We start from the raw sequence: 27,974 nt of genomic DNA, 5'->3' as shown, positions 1-27,974 counted from the left end.
CACTTCACCATTTCCCATCGTGACAGTGACACAGCTGTGCGTTAATGTTTCTTCTTTAATTCCATCCAAGAGTCACATTAACAAGTTATATCATCATAGCAGTCCTGAACAAATTCAAAGTAGCTTGCAGTAATGACTCTTCATCAAAATGCATTAATAAAATAAAACCTGTTTAGTATAGAAAAAGACAGGAAGTAAAGCTACAGAGAAAAAAACAAACAAAAACAAACAAACAAACAAAAAAACAGTTCAGTTTTTTGGTCCACGCACAGTAAGCCATCAGAAAGACAATATCGCCCTGGAAGAGTACACAAGTCTTTCGTCTTAGGCTCACTGCTGGACAAACTGTTGTAAGCAGGCAGCAGTAGCATAAATACAAGTTTCTCTTGCAGGTTTATAGTTTTCTCAGATTGATACCAAGTAGAAAAAAAAAAAAAATAGGTTCACCTCTACGGAGGTATTTGAAGCAAAGGGAAGTGAAACAAGAGCGAAAAGAGATGGACCCAGTATTTTCATACAGCCCCACTGCAGAAATATTCTGACTGTAAAAACTGAAGATATATAAAAGTACATATTTAATTTGCTGATGAAGTATAATAACATTTAGACCTTCCAATGAAGTTTTCCGTTTAAAACAAAAGTGCATGAGGGGTTACTGTGGCTCAGTACGTTTCATTCTGGGTCGGTGTTTTCAAATATCAATTTTCAGTTTGTGATTCCCAGTTTATGTACAAAAAACATTGTCGTTTCCCCTCATACACACAAAGTGAATTGTATAATTAACCACATGGTGTATAATCACATCACTAAAGGAGTACATCTAATACTTATCCATTTCACGGTGCAAACAGGTTTAACTCATTCAAATCTTTACGTTGATGCCAAGTCCTATAATTGTACTAATTTATTTTCAAGCTACAAAATTTCCATATCCTGAGACAAAACAGAAAAGTAGGTTTAAAAAGTGTTTAAACCAACCAAAAATAATGTGTGTGGGGAGGGGGGGCAAGGAACAGCTTTCTTTGTGTGATCCCTAATTTCCTCTGTGGTCCCATTACTGTAGAAAATATATGAACGCAAAAACTATTCTTGGTAACAAAATTGAGCTGTAATACTATAGCCTAAAAAAAACATATACTCTCGAGCAATGTGAAATTTCTTTAAAAAAAAAAAAATACATTTGAAAGTGCAAGCACAAATACATTAAATTTCAGGGGAAAAAAGTAGTCAGGGGAAAATGCTAATAGATTGTGATATAATATATCAAATGCGAGTTTGTTTGTGTGTGTGTGTGTGCAGTCTGGAGTGTTTGTGTGATGCGGCCTGTCATGTGGCAGCGTTTAACCTCAAGGCCTGACACACTTACACACTCACACTTTGCTCAGTTCAACCTGCACGTCTAAAACATCACAAAAAAAAAGAAAGAAAGGAAACAAAAAAAAAATGGTGAGAAGGTTCAAACGGGGATAAAAAGCGTACATTTGAAAACCATCATTTCTTAGGAAAATGTCCACTGGAGATCAGCGCTTTGAGTAGCTTCTGATTGTGACAAGATTGTCTATACATTCTCTTTTTTTTTTTTTTTTTAGCATAAAAATTATATAGATTCAAGGCTATCGGTTTCCATATGAAATCTGCATTTTGTTTCTAAGCAGTCAACTCAGCGATAATAGTAATAATATAACAATAAAACTTTACACTGTGTAGGAGGAATACAGCACAAAACAACTGCAGTATTATACAAAAGGAAAAGAAAAACATGTGGCTCATTTTTCACCATCAATACAATCTGCAGAGGAGAGAAGATCACAGATCTTTGTCATGGCAGTGAAAATAAAAATCATTCATATACGTATATCAAAAATTCACAGAATGTCCTGCATTTGGAATATTCAAAATACATATCAGAACTCTTCAAAAGCATACATCTTGAGAAGGCTTAATAGATGTGAAATATAGCTTCACTGAAAGCCATAATGGGGATACATATACAGTATACATTGTCATGGATGAGATGGGAATGCGAGGACTTTACAGAAATAAAAGTTAAAAACAAAACAAAAACAAGTTGTAAATCCTTGTGCGATAGCGGTAAAGAAAAAAAAGTCGGACTAGAAACAGGTCGTGTATCCTTCCATCTGCTGAGGAGACGTATTCCCTTTAACAATGAGTTAGTCTATAAAACACGATGTAAAGCACTGAAAAGTTTGACCGCAGCAGTAACACCACCTTGGTTTTGTGAGTTTCATGTTACTTTGTGTGTTTCCAGAGAGAGAAAGAGAAGAAGAAAAAAATAACCAAGCTGTTGCTGGCAAATGATTGAAGCGAGCGTCATTGTGTTATCTAGAAATAGAAGTACGCGGGACAGTGACTGACGATTGCGGTTCCAGATCATATTTCCTGAATTAAAATCAGACGAAAAAGAACTAAAGTCGGGGAGAATCTCGAAACCGTGAACGTTCTTTCCGATATGACAGTACGAGCAGCCTAAAATCGAAAAGTTAAAAGACAAATCCTCTCCACCATTTGTCTTGATTTGAGATAAAACTGTAAATCCTCAATATCCTTTCATTTTTAATTCAAATTTGACAGCAGAGGCCCACTCCACCTCTGATCGTGAATTCCTTTTTGCGGCCGCAGGCCGCATGCCAGTGTACCGAGAACTTTCAAATTAAACCACAGTCAGTGATAAATACGTTTGAGCCAATTTGACCACCACTCACAAAAAAACTTCACAACAAAGGTATAAATAATACCGCAGGCGGACACTTTTCCCAATCGAAGACCCTCAAGCGATCCCTCAAATGCGATTGATTAGATGCAAAGGGACTTTGAAGCATGCCTTGGCGAATAATAACGGCACACATTTTCGTTCATGCAGATCAGAAACACGAAGGACACGTTTACAGGCGACTCCGGGGCCAAATGCGTCCTTCAAAGTAAACAGACTGAGGAGTCGTACGCTGTGAAAAGGGCAGGAATGATTAAGAAGTTGTTGTTTTTTTTTTTTTTTAACAGTGTAATGCAGTAAGGGACGTAGTACAACCGTGCCTCTAACATCACCGCCTGACTGAATGTGCTTTCAGTGATCACATACTGTGAAGTTTTCCCTTGAAGCCATTACACCGCTCGCTCACAGGGACAGTACAAACACGAGGTGGCATTAAGTCGTCCAATGAATTTTTGGTCCACGTTGTGAAATTTCGAATAAAAATGAATTTGAGAGAAATAACAATGCAAGGTTTATGTGAATGAGGGATGACTGGACAAAAGAGTACTGATGTCATAGAAGAAAAAGAAAAAGAAAAACAAAGTTTACATGCACGTAACCCACCGAGCGCCAAAAATGATGACATCATACGAGTTAAATTTTTCATTTTTGTCACTGAACCCTGAGCTAAATCAAATACATCATTGTATATATATACACACACACACACACACACACACACACAGGCTCATAGCAGTTATGACCATCAACTAGCAGAGACCTGAGTTCACCTCAAATGTGGCTAGTGAAGTTAAAAGCTCCAAGTAGTCAAACAATTGTCACCGGTACCATCAGGTCTTCCCTCTTTCCATATATATTCCTCAGTACTGCTCAAAATAACATGAGCCCATGCATTCTGCACTTTCAATTCAAAAAGGCAGTTACCATTAAAGAGAGGAAATGAAAAAAAAAAAAAAAAAAAAAAAAAAAAAAAAAAAAGTGACATATAAATGAGAATCAAACACTGATTTCATGTAAAATTAGTTCACTTCAATGTCCAGGCCAGACTTGGTTTTGTCTTGCTTCCCTTGTTTTAAAAACATGCGCAGTCTGTATCATGTTGGAGGGAAAAGAAAAGAAAAGAAGAGAAGAAATGAAACAAAACATCTGAGCCCCGGGAATCCTAAAAAGAGCTTGCCCTTCAAGTATTTAAGCATTGTTTCTGAAACGGCCGTTGTTTGGCATTTTGACGATTCTTGCTATGAAAAAAGGAAAAAAACAAATAATAATTTATCACAAAATAAACTGTTGACAAGCTGAAAATAACTTCTTAAATTCCATGGACACAATATTAGTTATACAAAAAAAAAAGAAAAAAAAAAAGGGCAAGGTAAACTTCTTAAATTTGTGTTGTTGTGGTTACTGAAATGTAGTCCCTTACTGTTTACACACGTTACTAAGAAGTAACCAACTACTCTCTGGCCCTTACACAACACCCTCTCACCAGGAGAGGCGTTTGTTTTCTCCCGCCACATTTTGAAACCGTTTTAGTTGTGTTTCTTGAGGAGTCCATCTTTTGTGCCATCGTGGTCGCTGGGGCCAAAGTCGGGACAGATGCCGTTAGCCGCTTTGCTGGTGGCAGTGCCTTGCAGGTTCGGGGTAGACAGGCTGGACTGCGTTTGGTGACCGTGGCAGGGACCACTGTGAAGGCCTGCTTTTTCTGTGTGAAGGTAGTCCTCGGCAAAGTCTGGGTGCTGCTCCACAAAGCTTCGGAACTTGTCTGTGGACAGACCACAGGGGGGTGCCAGAGAAAAAGGCAAGATTAAATAGAGGCTGCAGACTGCACTGTGAAATGAAGTGGCTTGGTTGTTCGTGAGAGGTTTGGAAAAAGCCAGAAAAGGAAAAAAAAAAAAAAAAATGGCACTTCGATAACCGAGAGAAGAAAAACTCAAGAAATATTTCAATCGCTATTTCATTGGGCATCTTACCAATTGTGATCTTCCCTGTGTCTTCAGCGTCGATGGCGGTAAACAGTCGTGACACGCCGAGGTGAGCAACTCCTAAAGCCGTCTTCAGAACAACTGCCAACTCCCGCTCTGTGATGGCACCATCCTCCTCTGCCTCAAACATCTGGCGAAGATAAAGTGCGAGGACATGCAGACATCATCTATTTAGCTTTGCAGTCACCGGTACCATGCAGTGACGCTCTGACAGTGTTTGCAGATCAGGAGCCGGTGCTCAAGGCGTTCGCGAGCCTGCAGGCCAAAGAGGTCGCACAGCTTCCTCAATTCAAAAATATATAAAGCAGTTAAAAACACCACAATGACACAAACTAAGCCATTTGGGTTTTCATGCAGCCACAACAACTGATCAGTTGCAATGATAACACCCTGAATGCACCAGTCATCTAATAATATGAAAGGCAGATCTGAGCACGAGTGTGCAGAAAATACAGTGTAAACGTGTCTGTGTGCTATGTACTAACGGAACAATAATTTCATTACTCCACTTGCAAAAACTAAAAGAACCTACAGTATGTGCCATTATAATGTAAAAAAAAAAATGGCATGCTGATGACATCGAAACAAACACAAGAGAACTCTGTTCCGCCCGGTGGCAGGATAAGCATACAACCTGAAACGGAGCATACCTTGAAGGCCAATTTCATCGTTTCCAGAGTTTTGGCAGGTCTGCATACGACAGATAAGGCTATCACATATTCTCTAATATCCATGCTGTTATCTTCATGCTGGGGAAAAAAAACAAAAACAAACAGAGAACACAGAGAAAGATGAAGAAAGAGCATGTGAGCAGGACTTCCATATTTCAGAGGTACCTACGGGTGATTTTTGTTTCGGTCACAAACACACTGCTGCAATAAAGCCTTTATTGCTTGTTTGTGTACTATCCTGCAAATATATCCCCTCATTGAAAAGCAAGGTGCTGTGATAAGTTTCCAAAAAAGCATCTGGCTTTAATTCAATTTTATAGACTCATTTCTGAAATGACTGCTTCAAATCGTGCCCTAAACTATAGCAAAGATGCATCACATCTCCAGTTACGTATTGTCGGTACGTCATTTTATTGCAGTTTTGTATTTGAATCAGCGTGACACAAAAGACACACAAACCGAGTAGTAGCAGGTGCAGTTGACTGGAAAGTCTCGAGAGATTTTACCTCATCAAAAAGAGCAAACATGTCTCGCAGCATATCTGAAACTGGCACATCGAGGAACTGAGCAAAGTCCTCCAAGTCCAGCTTCTGTCCCTCCAGCTTCCTGGCTCTGTTCCCATACTCCTGCAGAACCTTCTCAATGTTCCGGGGTTTCAGCCTGAGAGCACAAGGGGAGGAAACTTTATGTTAATTCACATCCTAATATGAACAATGTGAGCAAGGGAATTCAGAAGTCCCATGATAAATAAAAAAAATAACAATTTTTTTTTATTTTTATTTTTTTTACAGAAGAGCAGAAAGAGATTACTTTTAATTGATTGCTTGAAATTACACAGGAGCACTTAACATCCTGGCCAGAGATGCCGACAACAGAGCAGTCATCAGACGCCATTCCACTATTTGAGGTGAGACTTCTCGTCTTGGCGTTCGGTCTCCTGACGACACATGCAATCTACTTAAATCTCAAAAAGCGACCCAGAAAATGTTGAGGATTGTCAACTGTGTTAATTTGTCTAAAAATGTTTAGAGATTTGATTGTCTGGTCTTTCTCTGGATTGAACAGGAAAAATGGATATCAAAAAACATGTACGCAGGTAGCTTGAAAAATAATCCAGACATGATTGTGAACCGTTTATTGTGCCATCAGGCTCTGCTTGTTACATTTGAGATCATGTGGTGTTTTTTTTTGTTTTTTTTAAGCAGTCAGTCAGTCAGTCGGTCTGTGTGCAGCTGTTGTATTCTCCCATGGAGAACATCCAGCGTGTAGCAGCACGCGTCCTGTGTGAGCTGGCCCGGGATAACGAGGCTGCGGAGGCCGCCGAGGCCGAGGGAGCCACCGCCCCACTCACAGAGCTGCTGCACAGCCTCAATGAAGGAATCGGGATGTAAAAAAAAACTAAAAAAAAACCACACTAATTCGCATACTTCTCAATTAGTTTTTAAACTACACAAATCCTCTGAAGATCCAGTCCAACTTTGCAGTGAGTGCTTGGGGTTAGATAACACGCTGGCCTACGATATGATGACTCTCCACTGTGACATGGATCTCAATGAGGTACAACTTTGTAACTTTAGATTGTATTATTGTATTTGCTGTATTTTCTCATCTCATTTACTTCTATTTTTCCTTCTCGGCTTCCCATCAACCCCCCACATTGTCTGCCTTTCCACCGTCGTTGGCTAAGGAAGGAGGAGGCTATTATACACCTCCCCTGATGCACACGGTGCTGCCAGTTGCTTCTCACCAGCTGCTGGACAGAGTTTCACAGGGAAGCCGCACCCCCGAGTCCGACCTAAGCAGGCACCCGACCGAGCGCGTGTCACCAGTGCATTGACCCCGCCTTCTGATTTGTACACACGACTGGTTGCAGTTACTGGACCTCACAGCCAAGCCCGAGATGCCGCTGACAGAGGCTGAACCCTTGCCCTGTCTCACCCTTGTGCGGTTGACTTGGTGATCATAGACTGATGCATTGGCGAGTTGAAGCGACTCACCCCAGCCTCCTGACGAGCTTGGCAAACTCCAGCAGACAGGTGTCGACTGGCAGTTTGAGCTGGCCTTCTGCCATCGCCAGCTGGCAGTCTTCAAATGAATAGTCTGTGATGGGTACGCCCAGGGCTCTGAGCACAACACAGAGCAGACAATGATGGGGACATTAGTGTGTGCAAATCAATACAACTTTGCATACGATTCGTGAGGCCACTGTAGTCGCCGATGCCGGTACTTCCATGTTGAGAACAACGTGCATACTAGGTTATTGGCGACCTGTACAACTCGAGTTTCTCATCCTCGGCCCAAAGTGGGGAAGCACATAATGAAAGAGTTTATGAAAACACAGGAAGTCAGTACAACCTGCACAACATAAGCACTGAATCAGACTTTACATATAGTAGACAGCAACAGCGGGCGGTACACAACTGGAATGATGTTTCTCATTCAACTATGAGCGGACACATAATTATTATGCCTACAAAAGGAAACAAACAAGGCCATGACAACGTGTATATTTAATATGTTCTGATTAGATCACAATGAAACCGTAAAAGCAGTTGTGGATGAAGGAAAAACTTTGCCACCCGTATTTGACTTTATGACTTGCTTGGGCAGCAAATAATGATCTGACAATTACTTAATCAATTATTGGATCTGCTGTTTTCTCTTTAGAATTTCAGATACTAGTAAAAAAAAAAAAATGTCTACTAGTGTTTCCCAAAGCTGAAGGTGCAGCCCAAAATATCCTGTCCACAACCAAAAGATATTTAGTTTATCGTCACGGACGACTGACGGAACCACAAACTATTCACATTTAAGAAACTGCAATCAGAAAATCGGAGCGTTTTTTTTCCTCAAAACATTACTCAGCATGATCGATTGTCAAAATAGTTGTTGATACATTTTTTTGTTGATTAGTTAATCAATCTATTGACTAATCGTTGCAGTTCTAGAACAGTTCAGCCCACTTTAAAACCAAAGCCATTCAGTGATGGAACTGTGTTAAAACCACAGCTGCATCTGGCTCTCTGTTCAATAGTACAAATATAGTTTCCTTTGCTTCCTTCCCTAAATGAAAGAGCTAATGAACTGTCTGAATGATGAACCGAACCAGAGCTCGTTGTACCTTCTAACTGCCAAGAAAAACAAAAGTTAACAAACAAAATAAATGAGGTATCACAACTTCGTGGTTTGAACGTGAAGACATTTCACTTACTTTGCCATGACACGTCTCACATTGATAGCAAAGAGAGCAGGATTCCTTTTCTCCTCCTCTGAGGGAGTGTAAATAGGAAGGAACTGTGGAGAGAGAGCAAATGGTATCAACGGGCCAAATCACAGACACTACAGGTGATTTGATTTTTTTTAATTTTTATATATGGACATATTATTCAAACAACAAGTTCAAAAACATGGAGGAGATACGTTCACCCTTACCTCTATCACAAATTCATTGTGTAACTGGCAGAGTGTCAGCCACAAGATTTCAAATCTGGATAATATAAAGTCATTATCAACAACAATAAACAAACAAAAACAAACAAAACAATACTGACACAAAGAGTCTTAATAGAGAAACAGTTTTGACAGAACAAAATCCACTTTATTTACATTTTGTTTACATGTATTAATACCCCCTAGTGACAAGAAACTTTTTAAAATATAAATAATAATTACTATTATATTTTATATAATCAATTAATCATTATGGCATGTACGTATAGTTCTTATTTGGTACTGGTAAAGTTATACTGCCGAGGACACAATTGAAAAAATAAAACACACTGTCTTAGTAGAAATGTGTGATATTACAAGAGATAAATCATTTTGTGTATTTTATGTATTTGAACCCAAGTCAGGTTTGTTTATATTTTATTTATCTATTGTTTGACTTTCTGCTGACACAGAATGCATATACATTTCCTACTGTATCTTAATATTAACACCACCATATAACAATAACAACTATTACATTTTTGAATTGATGTACTTACGCTCCTGGCCCTTGCCACGTCCACGTGATTGTGTCCTGTAAAAAAAAAAAACAAAACACATAAAAGCAGTGATATCATGATACAGAGAGATATAAAAACAAGTTCAAATATTTTGGGATGCATTTTCAGACTAACTGTTCCACTAAAATAAGAGTGCAGCTTATTTGCATGCAAAAAAATATGATTGCGTAATCAGGTCGGCGCAGGAAATTAGTTTGTATTCATCACTCTACAGTCAGACTAGTTTAAACATTGGTTTCCACGCAGTTTGGATAACCAGATTCTTCAGCCAACAACAAAGCTTTTATCCCAGATTTGGCATGTTTTTAAATATATTTGACATACATTAGCTCTGGGTTGATATGGCCAAGTGCTTAGGATTCGTAAAAAGAAAAAAAAAAAAAAGTGTGCTAACTGTTATTCTTTAAACTGGAAAGCTTATGTTGACATATCTAAAATCAGGCTGCTGCAAAAAAGCAGGAGACGCACGAGTTAATCCTGGAACGACTCATGGCCAGATAACCTGTATTTACACGAGGCAGATTAAGAAATACATTTGAGTCATATTGCTTGTAACCTGTTCGGGGTGTGTCATTAACTATAACACACAAAAAAAAGCTCGTGAAATGTTGATGTGTGTTTTTCTTATTCACTAATAAGTGTGGCGATATATCTCGTAGAGTAACACTTTCTTTAAACTGGAAAGCTTATGTTGACATATCTAAAATCAGGCTGCTGCAAAAAGCAGGAGACGCACGAGTTAATCCTGGAACGACTCATGGCCAGATAACCTGTATTTACACGAGGCAGATTAAGAAATACATTTGAGTCATATTGCTTGTAACCTGTTCGGGGTGTGTCATTAACTATAACACACAAAAAAAAGCTCGTGAAATGTTGATGTGTGTTTTTCTTATTCACTAATAAGTGTGGCGATATATCTCGTAGAGTAACACTTTCTTTAAACTGGAAAGCTTATGTTGACATATCTAAAATCAGGCTGCTGCAAAAAAGCAGGAGACGCACGAGTTAATCCTGGAACGACTCATGGCCAGATAACCTGTATTTACACGAGGCAGATTAAGAAATACATTTGAGTCATATTGCTTGTAACCTGTTCGGGGTGTGTCATTAACTATAACACACAAAAAAAAGCTCGTGAAATGTTGATGTGTGTTTTTCTTATTCACTAATAAGTGTGGCGATATATCTCGTAGAGTAACACCAGCCAAACCCAACTCAGTCAGCATAGTAATCGATAATCACAATCACTTGCTCGTGGCTTTATAGCACGAGGACCACATTGCTCCACTGTTTGCCGAGTGCAGATGAACAGAAGGGGCAACTCTTCCAATTTTGAATGGCAAAAACATGGGAGATTTTTCAGCACGTCATTCTGCCATTAATTTGTGTTGCTACATATCCTTAAACTAGCTTACCAGTTTATTTGGGTAACGAATCACTACAGGCTGCACTGGCACAGCTGGGATGAAGGCCCCTACAAGAGTAAAACACACAACGCAGATTTAGTTCAACTTCACAAATCTGTATGAACAATAAATTGTGCTGAAACAAGATCCCACAAATTAGGACAGTAAAAACACATTTATACAATCTGCACTCAATAATGACATTTTATTGACAGCTAAAAATTACACAACCTCATTTCATACCCAATTGTTTTTTTGTATATCAAAGGTCTTAGTGACATTAAAAATGTGTTATTTGGAAAAGACCAGTTTAAATTTAGGTTTTAACTTTTACATCATATTCAAAAACTTTGACATGAATAAAAAAAAAAAATACACTACATGCTGTGAAGTATGAGGGAAAGCGATGGTTAAACAGCTGACGCCATAACTTCAAAAGAGCATAAAGAAAAGAAAGCTGAAAAAAAATAACAGGAGTATAGCTACCTGGCTTAAAGGTGATGAGGCAGGATCTATTGGTGCACGTTCCCTCTGGAAAAATCATGATCTGTAGGGAAGGGAAGGAAATGAGTCAGTAGTGGATTCTGCAGTCCTGGATTTTACCAATAACATTTTTGTCGTGAATATTCATTTTCAGGAATATGCAGTTATATCTAGTTTTGGAATTAAAAACTGCCGTTAATGTTGAAAACCCAAGTTATACCCAAAGTAAGATGCTGTATGACTGTATTTCATATTTTGGAATAATAATTTGTCAGTACATCAAATTTACAAATATGTCAACAGGAAATGTTCCAAAAGCTGCCTTGCAGTCAGTAAATCAGTTGAGATGTTTGTTGATAGATTTCAATCCTGTGTTTGGCAAATGTGTTGTAAAAAAAAATAAAAAAAAAGTCAACTTAAGTCTGCTGGTGTTGAAAAGTGTTGCTCTTTTGGATGAATTTGGTAGCTGCATTTGTATGTGTGACTTCTATATTTCGTCCACTTACCTGAGGCCATTCCCCTCCAGAGTGGGCTCTGCGTTTGATCTCCTCCACAGTCTTCTTTCTGGAGTCCTGGTCTGACCGTGACACAAACACGGGCCTGATGTACTTAATCAAAGCTGGAAGCAAAAGGCAAAGAGAAGATGGAGATAATATAAAAAAATAATAATACAGAAACAGTTGCCTCAAACAACAACAACAACTTGTTTCTTCAATAACGTTCATGATCCTAACTATAAAACAATCACACATTCAGTAGCACAAACACTTTACTGCACAAGCTAAGAAAGACTCAACAAGGGAGAGATCAAAGCACCTCTTTGCGTCAGCCAATGCCCTAACAGTGTTTCTAAACAAAGCTCGAGTTGCATACGTATCTAACTCGTGCAACGAGCATCTCACAAGTCTGGCTTTCCTCTCTGATTACAGGCCAGGAATGAGGAATTTCCAGCTACGTTAGAAACAATCCAGTCAGGGTTTTGAAGACCCGTGGGGGTAATTGTAAGCATTTCAAATGACATTGCAAAAAGCAAAGATCTCGTGAAGATCCAGCTGCTAGCTGGATTGATTAAGATAAGGAGGAATCTCTACAGCAAGGCCAAGCATCAACAGACTAAAGCCACAATAATCAATATCAGCCAACTGTGCTTCGCTGTTTGATCTACATTGTGAAGCTGAGCAGTGGCACTGAAAATATCAAAACGATATGACTGTATTAATGTTACTGTTTTACAATAATGTGTGTCAGGAGTTGTAACCGGTGTAAATCCAAACAGGAACAGACGCAGTTCACTGCATCAAGCACCTGTGACTATTTTGACATTGTGCGTATTTGTCACGCAAACAACGCATAACCTTTCAAAAGGTTCCTCAGCGTAGTGACACTACAACTTCCTATCTCACTTCCTATGGCCACTTGATTGTACAGACTAAGACGTCCCTTTACAGCAATCAAACTAAAAGTTACGCAACAGCAACGTTGTTGCATAATGACAGGAAGAACTCGCTTAAAATCCAAAGTGTCACTTGCAGGAGACATTTGCTCAGCATAGCACACCTACAAACGAACAAGGACATGATACGGAAACTGAGACTAGACACAGACGGGGTCAAAGATTTGCAGGGGTTGTAAAGATGTCAGAAGCATTTTCTTGTACATTCTAATGCAAACTCTGCAAAATAAATGTTTGTGGTGGCCCTGAGACAAAAAGCTGAAAAGGCAGAGGCAGACGTTTAAGATGAAGAAAGAAGAAGAGGGTGAGGTCGTTAGAAGAAGAAATTGATTCTAACTGCGAGCTGTCGGCTGACAGGAAGGGATTAGGGCTCGAGCTGGTACCCTGAGAGACACTGCACACGTCACTGTGGCTGATCAGGTCTTAATGCCTATTCTGGATTCCACGTGCATTGATGTGCTTGGCTGAACGACTCATTTGTGCAGCTTCATTGAACATTTTGGGATATTCCAACGTAGAGTCAACAGAAACACCAGGATACAGCTATACAATAAATGAATCATGAATTTGTAACATCTATTTATTTGTTTATACCGTACTTTACGACAAAACATGATCTCAGCTGACTGCATGTTGTTGACGCTGACAATTGGCCATCGAGCAAATATGCATAAATATGGTTTCACTGCTGCAGGGCCAACGAATAAAGCTGCTTTAACTTGGCAAACCCTCCCTCAGCCTGGAGGTAACAATGTGACTAATTACTGACTTAGTGGGAGGAGGAGAAAGGAAGGCTAAAATAACACACACAGACCTTTAGTGTATCTCCTGCTGGCAGCAAAATAAGAACCAATGCCTCAACTGGCAAGCAGAGAAGTAACTGAACTTGCAAGCTACTTAACAGGATCGGCTGCTGTTGCAGTAGCGCGTGTGCTGAACGCAACTGAACGAGGCCTACCTGACCACTGCACTGAACTTTAAGTTGTGCACAGACAGAAACGCTGCACAGCTATCTGGATGGTGCCTCTGCTCAGTGGGGTCCATCAGTGGCAGTGAATAGAATTAAAGCGATCGCTAATCAGCAGGAAGGGGGTTGCACCGTCAGGACTCCCCTGACTTCTCATGTTGAGGCTGGTAGGTCCTGATTTTAAGATGCAGGTTGAAAAATAGAAATGCAGAAACAGTCAGGTTGAGGTAGGATTTCCATTTTTGCAACTTGAATTCCCCTGTTCTTAAGGTAACAGTCACAGACAATCCAATGTGCGGTTTACTTACTGCCCCAGAGAGGTATATCCTTGCTCTCAGCCTTCATGACAATTGAGCACATTGTCATTGTGACTGGGATGGCATCAAAGTATGAAGAGTGGGGTGCCAGGGTGAGGATGGGTGCTTCTGTTGGCAAAGCCCTTCGCCCTTTCACAGTCATCCAATGGAAACCTCCCGCAAACCACATGACCCGCATGAGGATTTTCAGAATTATGTCCACCAGTCTGAAAACAAGACTATATGTGAGACAACAACACACACTGTGCGTGATATAACACACTTTGTTAAAGCAGCAGCATCAATAATCAACAACATCCACAGCACTGGATTACATGACAGATGTACGGATGCATATATCCGTATATACAACATCATGAGCGACACAGAAGATTAAAACTAGGTTAATAGTATGAACGAGTGAGTCGTGACGAGAGGGGGAAACAACACCATGACACTATGAAATAACACCGACACCCTGAGAGACACCGTGTGTAGAATCTGCCATGAGTGTAGTCTGCTCCTCTGAGTGTGTTATGCCTCACCCTGCCTTGCCCAACCTGTCGGGGCGCATTGTTTCTTCCCTCGCATGACTGGTGAGATGTCACAACTTAAAGAGTCCAAAACCTCTCTTCATTCAGAAGACTTGCTAGGATCTTGTCTTTCATAAAAGTGTCATTAAGAAGTAAATAAGCAGCAAGAACAAATTATTTTTGACAAACAGCCCTTTTATATGCGAGTTTTAAAATCAACACGGGTGCTGTATTAGTAGAGTGTTACTGCAAACTGTGAAATGCAGTTAAAAAAAAAAGGAAATTCAATTAATCATACTGTAAGCAGGTAACCTAAACTATTCCGATTCATATCACTATCTTGGTTGCTACCCACCTGTGTCTGGATTTCACTTCCTTGTCTTTTTTCTTACCTACTTGATCTTTACTTCACCTCTCCCATGAACCTACTCACACGTTTAAGGTACAAGCATTGTCTATCAATGAGTCTCCTGTAAAAACAACCTGACATCATTCACCTACATATTCATTAACTGTTCCAGTTGTATTTTTTTTTTAACTTTTTTTTGTTTTAAACAAGTGTAAAGTAAGAGGAGACCTGAAGCTTCTGTGGGAGTTTCTTGAACAGACCACGACACAAACAGGGGAAAAAGAACCAGAGGGTTGAACAGCTGAACCATCACACCTCGAGAATGACTCCGAATTAAATGTCATAGGAAACTAAGTCACACTGTCTTTTCGTTTGTTTTGTTGTTTTACCTAAAACTGGAAGTTAGGCTTCGGCCGTATCACCGTATTAAGCTGCGGTTCTTAGAAATCCCCCAAAATATGACATTCTTGTCAATAGAAAGGCTTCAAGCATATTTTTCTAAGAGGACAGAAAACAGTGATGATAGAGGAAACCGCCAGAAGAAGAAGAAGAAGAAGAAGAAGCAGGGAGCCAAACTGTATTGATTGTAAGATGAGTTGGGATACGGGCCTCCCGGATTGGGAATATCTGGGATCAAATGATGCAGGTGAGCCAACCAACACGAACAAAGGTGTGTGTACAATTTGCTACAAGAACATTATATAGATGTACTTCTGCTAAAGTGATATACAAGAAGCATAAATAAAGAATTCCATCAAAGATTTTTGGTTGGCTCACACTTGATTATTATTATTTTTTCAAATTATATCTAGAGCCCTATTTTTCTCTTATTCACCTAAAGTACCTCAAGAATCCCTGACTGAACATGATATATTCCTGACCATAAGAGTGGGTCCCTCCCATTAACCTATAATTGTTTTCACTACATGCACTGGGTATTGCATATTTGGGAATGCCTGTCAGCAAGAAAGTTAGCTAATTGCAGTTATTAAGTTTGAATTATGTCTTTCTTGGTAAGAAATAATGAAATGATTACAAAAGCGACTGTAGCCAACAGAAGAATAATTTGGAGGTAGAAATGACTGGCGGTTAGGTCAGTTTAACCCGTCATCTGTTTTTAACAACAACAACAATAATAATAATAGTGATAATCATAATAATAATACTAATAATAATAATGTGCAATAACAAAATATTAGCCAAAAGCATTAAATCATGCAAAGACTCATGCAGAGATGTTTTTAGACAGCACTGTAGGCTACAACAATGTCAAACATGTGTGGCAATAATGAGTTTATGTTGCCATATATCGTTTTTCACCATCAAACTTTGAGACGGTATTAAGGCAAGTAAAAATAGATACCGCCCAAGCATGCTGTAACATGTTACACACTTCTGCTCCTCTGACATAGTTGCAGTGTTACAGCCACAGGTGCAACACTGCACAAGTAATTCCGAGAATAAATACCTTGCCTGTGCTTCCTGAAATGCAGAATTTGTTTAAACCCCCCCCCCCCCGCCCCACCACCACCCCCACATATGCGTAACAAAGCACTCACCTTCTCCAGAGGCACTGGGGTTCAACGGTGGTCTCGGAGCGCCCTATTGAGGCAAGGAAGGCAAAAGGCCAAGCCAGCAGCATCATGAAAGCAGCCATGAGTAGACGGATGGGGAATAGTGTAACTGTCATTAATGCAATCTGAAAGAGAGAGAGAGAGAGAGAACCAAAAAAAAAAAACAGGGTTAAAAACAACAACAACAACAACAAAAACAGACCCTACTCGGTACAAATGTTTTGACAGTCATCTGGGTAGAGTTACAAACTGAGTTTGACTTCAGACTGGGCAGGAATTCCTCCACAATGAACCAGTTTATCTACCGATTTAAATGTTCAGGGCCATTACAATGCCTGCAAATACACAGGCATCATTTATCTTATTTTCCACAGGGGAAGTTGTCATTTTCTCTGTTCCATTTCTCTTTATCAGGTGCGTTCAGCAAATAAAACGAAAGCTGCCATTGACACTAACTCTACGACTTTTTTTTAATGCGCTTTTCAAGGAATGCTTTACGAAGTGAAGCCTTCGGGGTGAAGTCACCGATGTTTAAATTGACCAAAAGTTTACAAAAAGACAGAGGTTAGCACTTTTTTGTTGGTATGGAAGAAGAAAACTTGACCACAAAGAAAGGAAATGACTTCAGGAAACAACAAAGCCTCCATCTTAACAACAGCAAAGAACTATTAGCAACTGATGTGTGAGAAAAAAATAATAATAATAAACGGTGCATTTGGTAAAACGTGCTGCGTGTGCTGAAGCTGAGCTGTACGTTTTCCCTGCTGTACTTGACCTATATACATGGGAAGGGCAGCAGCTGCCAACGAAAGCTCCTGGAGGAGCACGGCGTGCTAAAGTAGACAACGTAAATGAGTCGGAGTGCATGCTGTCCACGTGTGCTTTCTACAGCCAGAAACATGATCATATTCTATCACGTGTTCCTGATTTTCAAAAAGGTTCTGACAATCCTGCCGCCTCCCTGTTCGGTAGCAACGGCGGCTATTTACTCTGCAGCTTTTTATGACTCTCTGATAGCGGTGCCTTATCTTTGTTTTCAATATTTGCCTTGATAACAACCACTACTGCGGAACATGAAGTCTATTTGGACTACCTCATCTGAAGAGAGTTTATTGTCTGACAGCATTTGAGCCAAATCTATTTAAACTATTGACAAACAACAAGCACCGAACGCACGTTGAAGACTTTCGGGGAGCGGTCATTCTTCAACTAACCAGTCGCTCCAGGAAATTCGAGCGCAGTCGGCAATATTTGCGGGAGCTTGCGATTTGATCAATTCACGCGGTTTTCTCCGCAAACAGGGTTGTCGAGCAGAAGCTGTGGTGAAAGTGTTACGTCATGAAGTACGTCTCTTCGCTATATTTACAAAAATAATTCCTCGTTCCCGTTGCAATCGGCAAAGCTGCGCCTCGTCTCGTTACCCAAAACAAACTGTGGGCACCAGAGGCAAACAGAACAAGCAGAACAAAATGGGACGTATTTGCAGAAAATGTGGCCTTCACAATAACGTGTTCTAATTAAATGCTTATTATCAATGGAAGTGATTACATAATGCTGTATGCTTAAAAAAACAAACAAATTAAACACATTTTAAGAGACTGCACTTTGTTTTTGTGGATACAGTCGGCCTATGTGTTAAATTAACAATAATTACACACCTTCTAAAGCTCTTATTTTTTACAGCTGATGTGGTCGTTGTTTTTATATTAGAAAGTTCAATAAATAAGTAGAAAGAAAAAAAAAAAAAAGAAGGTTAGAACCGAAATATTTCTGATGGGCTGCATGATTATTATCAAAGGAAGTGATTACATATTAATTCCTTTATCAGGTGGTGCTTTAAAAAAAAAAAAAAAAAAAAAAGCGTGTCTACTTCCCGCAAATTTCTGCAAAAAACTCACTTAAAACTCAGGAAATTAAATTGTAATTTTTCAGAAAATCGACAGCAAAATCAAGCATTTTTGATCGCAACAATCGCAAAACAACTCAGTGAAATCCTGGACACATTTTACACATTTAGTCTTTCCTCGAAACATATCCCTGGTCAGAGAATGAACCTTGATCCAATCATGACTCTATTATATCCATTACATGTTTTGATTGGTTTGGAGTGCAGGAGGTGCAAAATGACATTAAACGTGAATTGGTTGTTTTCTCTTCTCGTTGTCCTCCACACGGTTTATTTCCCTGAGATTCACCTAAGATTCATTAATCATGCATGTCTACCATATATAAGCTCTCTTTTGATACAAACATAAAGTATACAGTTTTGCAAAAATGAAGCAAAAAAACATTTTAAACTGCCAGTATTTTTTTTTCCAACGATAAAAAAAAGGAGCCTTGCAGGAATGTTTCAGACCCCTCTGTATAATGCATTTGTTAAAAGATTAATTCAGACCCAAAGAGCGAGAATGCATGAATGTCACTTTGAATTAAACTAAAGGCAATATTGCATAAGCAAAGGTCGTTTAGGAGTGAATTTCACCATTGTACAAAAATGCGTCTTTAAACTCGGGCAAAAAGACTGATCGCAGTCTTCAAAGTCAGCGGAGAAACAAAACTAAATTCACGTGGAATGATGCAAATTGGAAATTATGCTGTAGCTGCCAGCGCAAGGCCGACAATGTAGACAAAAATGAAATGGGGCTTCTTGGTATTAGAACCACAGTCTAGTCCAGGGGTGGCCAACCAGTCAGAGACTAAGAGCCACATTTTTTTACTGTGTTACCGCAAAGAGCCACATCATACACACGGGCACACATGAACATCACCCCATCCCTTCCTCACACACACACCTCTGCTCAGCCAAATTTATTGTGTGACATTATCATGTCACACACCAACATGATAATGACAGAAATGGACTCCTACAGTACTAAGACCACAGGCCAGTCATTTTCAACAATGAACATTGTGTGCACTGTCTCACACACACAAACTCTCAGTTCAACAAAGTCCACAAACAAAAACATAATAATTTACAATAGCGTTTTTCACTTACTATGCATGTTGCTTAGTGCGACTTCTGGCATTCCTTGCCTTGAACAATCCTCTTCAAATCTGGCTTGTATTCTGTTGTTGCCACTCGAAGCAATTCTTTCACACGGGTGTCAGTCAGAACAGATCGATGCTTTGATTTCACGTGTTTCAGGGTAGAAAACACAGACTCGCAGACGTACGTTGACCAGAACATTGACAGTATCTTAAGCGCAGCCCGTTTGACATTGGGGTATTTTTCCATTGGCACACTTTTCCAGAACTCAATGGTCCCTTCCCTTAAAGCAGGTTTCAGTTGGTCCTCCTCACAAAGATCGATCATCTCCAACTCAGCCGCGGCCTCATCTGTGACTAGCGGGGCTTTCAAACAGTCCGTCTCCGCATTAAATGGGTCGACGAGGAACGTAGTAATCTGTGGCCTTTTCAGTTGTAGATCACGGAACCGGATGACAAAGCTTTCGTGCAGGTTTTCAACCAGTGTTGCATATCTGGCTCTTTGCTTATTCAGGGCGGCGCTGGTGACTTGCCCGCTGGCTTTTAGCAGAGTGGGAAAATGCGTTAAATCTCCCTTTTGTATATGCGCCTTGAACAGCTTCAGTTTGTTGGCAAACGCAAACACACTTTGCACCAGGTCAGGCAACATTTTTAACTTACCCTGCAGGGTCAGGTTCAGTCTGTCCAAGTGACACAGCGTGTCGACCAAAAAGGCCAGATCCATAATCCATTCGACGTCCGAGAGCTCGGGATAGTCCTTGTCCTTCTCTTCCATGAACAGTTTCACGGCATCCAAAAGCTCAAAGAAGCGAGCGAGCACCTTGCTTTTTGACGGCCACCTCACAGTGCAGTGCAGCGGCAGGTCACCTGGAAGTCCTTGGTCCAGCTCAGCGACGAGATTCTTCAATTGCCTGTGGTTAAGCGCATGTGTGCGGATGTAGTTGACGATTTCCATCACAGGCTTCATGACGTTGTCTAAATTCAATGATTTAGACACGAGTTGCTCCCTGTGGATGATGCAGTGGAAATTCCAAAACTTGGGAAATGTTTGGTCAGCTTTGCACAGCCCCACAAGTCCGTTCACAGATCCGATCACGGCCGGCGCTCCATCCGTGGCTATTGCAGTTAGCTTCGGTATGGGCAGATTTGCTTTCGCAAATGCAGCCATCATTGTTTCTTTCACATCTATGCCACGGGTTCTGTCTTTTAATGGCACAACATCAAGGAGTTCTTCTTTGATCACACAATCTTTTGACACAGACCGTGCAAATATTGCCAGCTGAGGCTTGTCTTGGATGTCACAACTCTCATCCAATGCGACACTAAAATACTCACATGCTTGAAGGTCAGAGTGCAACTGTGATTCAACAGCCGTGTTAATGTCCGATATTCTGTGTTCAACGAACTCCCCTTCATTGTATGGCTTTTTAGCCCGTGCAATGTTCCAAGCCAGTTGATACGATGCAAGCGTGACAGTCTCTGAGTGCTTCGTAATTTTTTGGAAAAACTGTACCTGCTTTTCTGCCTGACTTTTCAAAGTGTCCCAACTTGTGCTTGCGAAATTCAGTACCTTTTGGAAATTCCTTATCGATGTTAGCATGGAGTGAGCTGAAGTGGCGCTGAAGATTTGAAGCTTTGAAATGCGCTAATGACGTCTGACATATCAGGCAGAATGGCTCGCCATTACGTTCAACAAAAAAATATAAACTTTCCCACTCTGTTAAAAACGTCCTGTGTTCATCTTCATATTTTCGTTTAGCTGTGCATTTTTTCCCTGCCATTTTGAGAGCGAAATTGACACTAATTGTTTACTCGAATGGGTTTGCCCCTCCTGCTTTGCGGAATTTCACCTCATGCGCGTTTGACGAAAATACCACATTGAACTCAAGCGAAGCGAACACGCACAAAAAAAAAAAAAAAAAACACAAACACAAATGTTGATATGAACGTAAAAGAGCCGCATGAAACCAGGCAAAGAGCCGCACGCGGCTCGGGAGCCGCGGGTTGGCCAGGCCTGGTCTAGTCTAAAACAGCAGAACTCGGCGGTGAAGGTGCAGGTTGTAGGCATCTCTAACAAAATGCAAACCAAGAGTTGCAGTCACCTAGAAACTCAGCCCTTATGAAAACTCCTGCAGGTTGAAACCAGTCTGCCTTTTTTTTCTTTTCTTTTTTTTACCCCGAATAAGCAGAAAAGGCGAGAATAGTAGACTATTTGCTTGTGACTATAAATACCAGCTGTAACCATTACATAGCGCATTAACCTCAAAGTAGGCCCACAAGCGTATCTTGTTCTGTACATGCTGTCAAACCGAGATTACTTCATCAGCAAATGCTTTTCAAAACCTGTGGCCTGGTATGGAGGCGCTCTGTCAACCATGTTCGGACATTTGTAAGCGTACATGTTATTTACCGTGACAGAAACACAATGCAGTGAGTCACAAACTCTGCTTACGTTCGCGGTTCGTTGACCTGCCTTGATTAAATCAACACTGAAAGAGGAAGCTGTCCAAAATAAATAAATACAAATCAAATGACAAAGCTTGAACTGTAACCTTTTTATTTGGTGGCATAGAAATGCGTGAGCCGAGGCCGGGCGACAAACTGGGTTTTGACTATATATTGATATTTCTTTTCCCGATATATGGAAAGAGACAACATTGTTTACATCAAGTTTTACTGTTGGTGTGAGGTGCAGCTCGTAGGGCCGTTTGACCAAACGTAGCACTGACCTCGTTACTGTAGGAGAGAAGATAAGGAGTGCAATAGGTTTCGTTATTTGTTCTTACCTCTTACACTTGTGGTTTTGATTCAGAGCCCATTTTATGTATCATTATTTGTCTTCATTGAAATGTTCCCAAACTGCATGTCTCATCAAAAGTAAATATCATTTCTACTAATGCATTTAGTTGCTTTGCTCTCAAAAGTTATAAAGGAAGAACTGAGGCATGCTGGGAAATGCTAATACATTTTGGCAGAGAGCTGTAGAAGGTAATGATCGTTTGTTTTCGTTTTGTTTGTTTTTTTATGATGCGGCGTCGTGCTTCCAATTCACTGAGACTCGCCTTCATCGCAGCAAACAAACTCCATTCGTTGCATGTTGGATTGTTCCTCCCCCCGGGGTGGGGGGGGGGCAGAAGAACTGAACACAAGACACACTGAGCAGCAGAGAGCCGGACAGCGAGAGGAAGAGAAGCCACCGCTAACCGAATGAGCTAAAGTCGCTGACAGATCTGACCTGCTGTGAGCAGAACTAACGCACGTTCACATTCACAGCAGGTAATAAACCGCAGTGATGAAGAATGGAGCAGATTCACTGGGCTGAGAGAGAAATGACACGGCTTTGCTTTAAAACCAGAAATGAGCCGATGCACTTCCTGCAGCACCTGACGGTCTGTTTGGTGTTGAAAACTTTTACTAGAGGCTATTTACTTCATATCAGTTTTCATTTACATGTTTTGCAGCAGTATATTTTCAATCAATAAGGAAACCCTGCGTTTGCGTTTTATTTTCATCACTCTGGGTTAATAAAAAGGTTTTGTGACATTTCACGTGTAGCTTTGACTTGCAAATGAATATTCGACCCACTTCACAGGAAATGTCGAGATGTATGTCGTATATCACCAATCAGACAAAACATATATTGGGATGTTACTTTTGGTCCGTATCACCAGCCCCAGAATGAGCCTCCTGTTTTCTTTCTGTTTCTGGGTTGTAGTCACCGATTGCGGACGCCAGTTGGGCTGCACAGATTTGAGTTTTTATTAATTGTCACTTTAGTACAGTAAACATTGATAAGGTTCATTAATCAAATTCAACACTGGATTCGGGTTGGATAAAAGGATAAATTCTTCATTTCAAATTCCCAAAAATAATTCTAACTACTTGCTGTAAGAAAAGGGGTGCATTAATGAAGCAATGCATTCCTGTTTGTTTTATCCCAGGTACATATTTCAAACTTCTTCTAGTTATGTCCGTTTTTCCGCTGCTTCTTAAACAGACTGCATGTTTAATGTTAAAAGTTTACTGTTTAAGAAAAAAAAAATACACCTTTATGTTATTCCTTAAAAAAACGAATACTGCTCATATATTATCGTCTGCGCCCCTCATTTTTTTTTCCATTTAGGGGCACCAGTCACTAAAAATAATTTTAGGTGTAAAGCCCTGCAGAAAAAAAACAAACAGAAAAAGACAAATGTATAAAGGAGGCCTTCTAGGCTTTACTGTAATCACACCCAAAGGGCTCAGTGTCAAGCAACACTTTATGTTTGGCTATTGACGTTTGGCTCGACTGAATCATTTCAACCTGCGGTCTTAATTGGAGCAAACAAACTCTGTCTGATGAATGTGTACGACTTCTCCCGTGAGGAAAACGTCGGATGCCCACTTTTGACGCCGATCCAAAGAAACACTGACCTACGGCGTATAGTGTGGGAATAAGCTACGGATTCATTGCTGCTTTGGCAACATCACAACAGATTTAGGTCTTTGATGGATTTATCCAATAACTCACGCAGGACTGTAGATCATGCTTGTCAAAGCTGAGCTGGTCATTTACATTAGCAGCTTGCCCTCTGACACCGAAATTACTTTTAGGATATCAGGCTATTTTAGGTCTGCAATATTGGCTGATAGACCGAAATCTCTCACAAAAACACTGCAATATGTTGACACATCAGGGCTAATTAATTGATCTACCTCGCTACATCAATTAGTTCGCTCATCAAGGTGACAAAAAACTGCATGAATAGCTTTATGTGGATTGAAGGGTCAGGCTACTGAATTACAGTACAGCCTACTAACGAGTTCCTGCAAGCCTCTACAGTCGAGTCAAGACTCGGGGCAGTTGACCAATGTTGCTACGAGTCCGAAACATGCACCTTATTCCGTAAGCCTCCTTTACAGCTGCCCTCCTTTTCATAAAAACAAACTGAACGATTCAGCACACAAGTGAAATTGAGTTGTTGTCAACTGCATGGTCTTAGCTCTCGGGCCTTTAGCATGCATGTACAAGCTACAGCTTTATGGTCTCATGGCAAGCGTGGGCTGGGATAATCCAACAAAACTCATCTGCCCCGATTACAATCTGTTACCCCTACGTGTGGGGACAATAGATGCTTTCACAAATATAATCTCGTAAGACATGATTTACTTAACAAAATACATATTTTAGACAATCTTGTCCATCTATGGCAAACCAATGGAACACAAAAGAAACCCTCAATGTATGGGTTTCATGACTGTGACGATGCAAAAAAAAACCCAACAACAACGATCTCCTTTTTTAAAACGGACAACAGGAACATACCTGCAGTCCCTTTTCTCTCTGAACCCGAAACACCCTGTTGGTTCATCAGTCAGCTTAAAAACACAACTTTCACTTTTTTTTGTTCTCATCTTCATTGTTTACATTCAGACTGGGTCTTCCTCATGTTGCTTAAGATGTGAAAGCAAAATCAGTGCAACAAGTCGAAAACAGTTGTTCTCAGTCACAATGAGGAAATTCATTTCCATCATTTCATGACCCACTTCTGGTTCTGCACTTAATGCGTACAAGACATCAGCTTTAAGAGCCGAGCGTCTCTTATTTCTTTAATGGAAAGCTAAAACTCATGTACATGTAAACAAAACAAAAATATGTTGCCGAGAGCGTGACGAGTAAATTCTCTGTAGGTTGTAACGTGTGTGTGTGTGTGTGTGTGTGTGTGTGTGTGTGTGTGTGTGTGTGTGTGTGTGTGTGTGTGTGTGTAACATCCAGCCATTTATCAATAGCCCAGTTGTTAAGCTCGAACATCATTCTACAAATTTAAAGTGCACATAATCACAAAGTACAGTGAAACAGCATCACGGCAGCAGATCTCCTGAATGGTTCAGATAAAGAAACTGAGTTTGTTGTGTTAGAGAAACCAGAAAGTCGTCCTGTTTCCTTGGCTTTGGTCCATCTCACATTCTAACTTTATCCTTCAGTATCAGTGAAAAGAGCCAGGAGGAAAGAGGTGTGTAGGTGTGTGTGTGTGTGTGTGTGTGTGCGCGTGAACCTCCCTAGGTCACTCTGCTTATTTGTAACAAGAAACCTGCTGCAGGGCAGCGCCATTCATAAAACTTTGGCTTTCCCATTCGACGGAGCTCTGTTCACAGCGGTGTCCTGATTCCTCACTGATACTATACAGAATGTACCATTCTTAATCCAAACTTAATTTTTGCAGTTAATATACAAACAAATGAACAAGCTACACTGTTACTGATTAATGCTAACTCATGGCTCAGAGCACACACACACACACACACACACACACACACACACTTATCTGACTATAAGCTATTTTAGGATATCATATGAGGTGAACTACAAAGGGCCCACGTGCCTCTAAATTAATAGGCAGTCCTAGTTTTAAAGAACAAGACAATCCAATACTCAACCACATGCATGATGAGGTGAGGTTTCCATCAACTATATATATATATATATATAGTTATATATAGATGATAATTATAGTTATAACAGAACATGTTGCAACACTTTGAACAGAGGACCCAATCCTAACTGTCACAGGTGCAACATGAATCACTCTTTAAATGTCTGCGCAAGCGGCACCTCGATGATGCCGTTTCACAGTTTGAAACAATGAGGCTGAACAACTAAAAAAAGGACCAGCGGCTGCAAGCTTGAAGTAGGCTGCAATTAACAACCTTCAGCAGAGAACCCTGGAAGCACCAAATCTAATTATCAACAACGGAGAGCTGGGATGTACTCTGCAAGACTGTAAAAACTAATCAGGCGATTTCTCCATCTGAAACGAGGCTGGCAACACAAAATAAAAAATAATGTGAGTTTTATAAGCAGGGGGGAGTGTGGCGGGGAGGGGGGGGGGGGAAGATATATTACAGATGAAAAAAAAAAAAAAGGCATGACTGTCAGTTCCCCGTCCCCTTCTCCTCCACCTTCTCCTCCACCTTCCTCCACACGTGTCGGTTGCTGGTTCGGCACCGTGACAACCAACAAAACCGGAGAAAAAATACAAGGGAAGCTAGAAAACGGCACCGTCTTTAAAATAAATGGCACGTGTAATGTTAATGTTTACCCGGTGAACATGACATCATGACATCTTGTCACCCCCCCCCCTCCCCCCTCCAACAGAAACACACGCTCGCTTCTAATAGCCATGGTAACAGTTGGGGAGCAACAAGCTAGGCCCCTCTCGGACAGGCGGCCATGCTCAAATAACTGTACTTCATTTTTTTTTTTTTTTTTTTTTTTTTTGGGGGGAGGGTTTGTTCAGCAGAATCCGCAGACGTCCAGACGGACTCGTACTCTTAAGCGCAAGATACACATTTGCAGCTGCAGCTTAAAGTCCCTGTTGTTGTTGTTGTTGTTTTCCCTGTTATAAGGAGGCAGTAACTCAGCAGAGGAAAAGCAACATGTATGCAGCTCGTGTTAGCCGACTAGCTTCCACTAGCTCAGCTGGGATCGGGAAGACCTTCCCGGTGAAACGACGCAAAGGTGTTTGTGTCCCACGAGCTGCTCAAATAAAAAACAAAATAATAATAATAATAATAACAAAATAAATAAAACGACCTGTAACGTGAGAGACTGGAGCATTTACCTTTGCCTTTTCCAGAGGGCTGAATTTCAAGACGTGCACGAAAGGGTTCCTGAACGGAGGCGCTCGGTCCATCTTCTTCTTCTTCTTCTTCTTCTCGTCTCCTTCCGTCGCACATTGTCTGTTACTCGGTAACCTCATCCTCCGAGGAAATGTCGGTCGAGAGGTTTGCAGCTGTATTCTTGGAAGATTTTTTTTTTTTTTTTTTTTTAAACAAGGTGGTGGTGGTGGGGAGGAGGAGGAGGAGGGGGAGGGGGAGGAAAGAAAAACAAGAAAAAAGTGATTCCACTGGAGGAGGAGGAGAGGAGGAGGAGGAGGAGGAGAGGAGGAGGAGGAGGCTCCTCACGCAGTTTCCCTTCTCCGACTCGGACGGCGGCTCGTTGAGGTGGCGGTGCAGCGGGAGGGTTATCGTCCTTTCTTGGGACAGCGTGGAGGGGATAATGGTGAGCCTCGAGGATTATCTGGGGATATCTGGAGTCGTCTGATGTCGGTCTGGTCGCAGCTCGCCTCCTTCACGCCGTGTTGTTGCTCCCCGGACACTCCGGTTAGCTCTGGATGCTACAACACTATTCCGCTCCTCCGGCAGAGCGCATGCGCACGACCATCTTTCCCGTGCCCGTAATCGTTGGCGTCGTCGTCCCCTCCGGCACGATGCGATGCCGCCTTCAAAACTACCCCAAATATCGTACATATCATACTTTCAGCTATTGCGTGAGCCGCGGGCACGGACGGACGGACGTCGTGGAGCAGTAGTTGTTTATAAGACGGGGTTACATAAACGAAACGGCTCTAAACGTGTTTGTAACGCACATGTTTTTACATATGTTGACCGGCAATGGTGTGAGGTGAACCACAACTTCTCCAATTGCTTAAGTCAAAATTGAACTCCCAACTGGTCTGTAAACTAAACGGATACATTTTGTATTTGCCGTG

The 27,974-nt window shown here is 40.9% G+C and overlaps 1 protein-coding gene across 1 annotated transcript; it reads right to left on the bottom strand.

The window, feature by feature from the left end:
- Nucleotides 1-37: 37 nt before the first annotated feature.
- On the bottom strand, nucleotides 38-27,356 carry LOC138617866 (lysophosphatidylcholine acyltransferase 1). The gene is made up of 14 exons (XM_069693193.1): nucleotides 27,045-27,356; nucleotides 16,441-16,580; nucleotides 14,012-14,226; nucleotides 11,790-11,902; nucleotides 11,287-11,347; nucleotides 10,810-10,868; nucleotides 9,371-9,405; nucleotides 8,814-8,868; nucleotides 8,593-8,675; nucleotides 7,379-7,504; nucleotides 5,888-6,041; nucleotides 5,361-5,459; nucleotides 4,699-4,840; nucleotides 38-4,490 (listed from the first exon to the last, which is right to left on the bottom strand). The coding sequence occupies exons 1-14, from the start codon at nucleotides 27,180-27,182 to the stop codon at nucleotides 4,258-4,260; spliced, it is 1,653 nt and encodes a 550-aa protein (XP_069549294.1). The 5' UTR covers nucleotides 27,183-27,356; the 3' UTR covers nucleotides 38-4,257.
- Nucleotides 27,357-27,974: the final 618 nt, after the last annotated feature.

This window comes from Brachyistius frenatus, unplaced genomic scaffold (genome assembly GCF_029030835.1).
Source record: "Brachyistius frenatus isolate BFR_SWC_R1_liver_20210118 unplaced genomic scaffold, ASM2903083v1 Contig_14, whole genome shotgun sequence".
Classification (NCBI taxonomy): Eukaryota; Metazoa; Chordata; class Actinopteri; family Embiotocidae; genus Brachyistius; species Brachyistius frenatus.
Note: the sequence above shows the minus strand (reverse complement) of the source record. Positions and strands in the feature narration are given on the sequence as shown.

Coding starts and splice junctions, on each gene's coding strand:
- LOC138617866 (XM_069693193.1), bottom strand. CDS start 27,182: ATGAGGTTACCGAGTAACAGACAATGTGCGACGGAAGGAGACGAGAAG. Junction 11,903..14,011: donor GGATATACCTCTCTGGGGCA/GTAAGTAAACCG, acceptor TTTTGCTTCCAG/CTTTGATTAAGTACATCAGG. Junction 9,406..10,809: donor TTCGTTACCCAAATAAACTG/GTAAGCTAGTTT, acceptor TTTTTTTTACAG/GACACAATCACGTGGACGTG.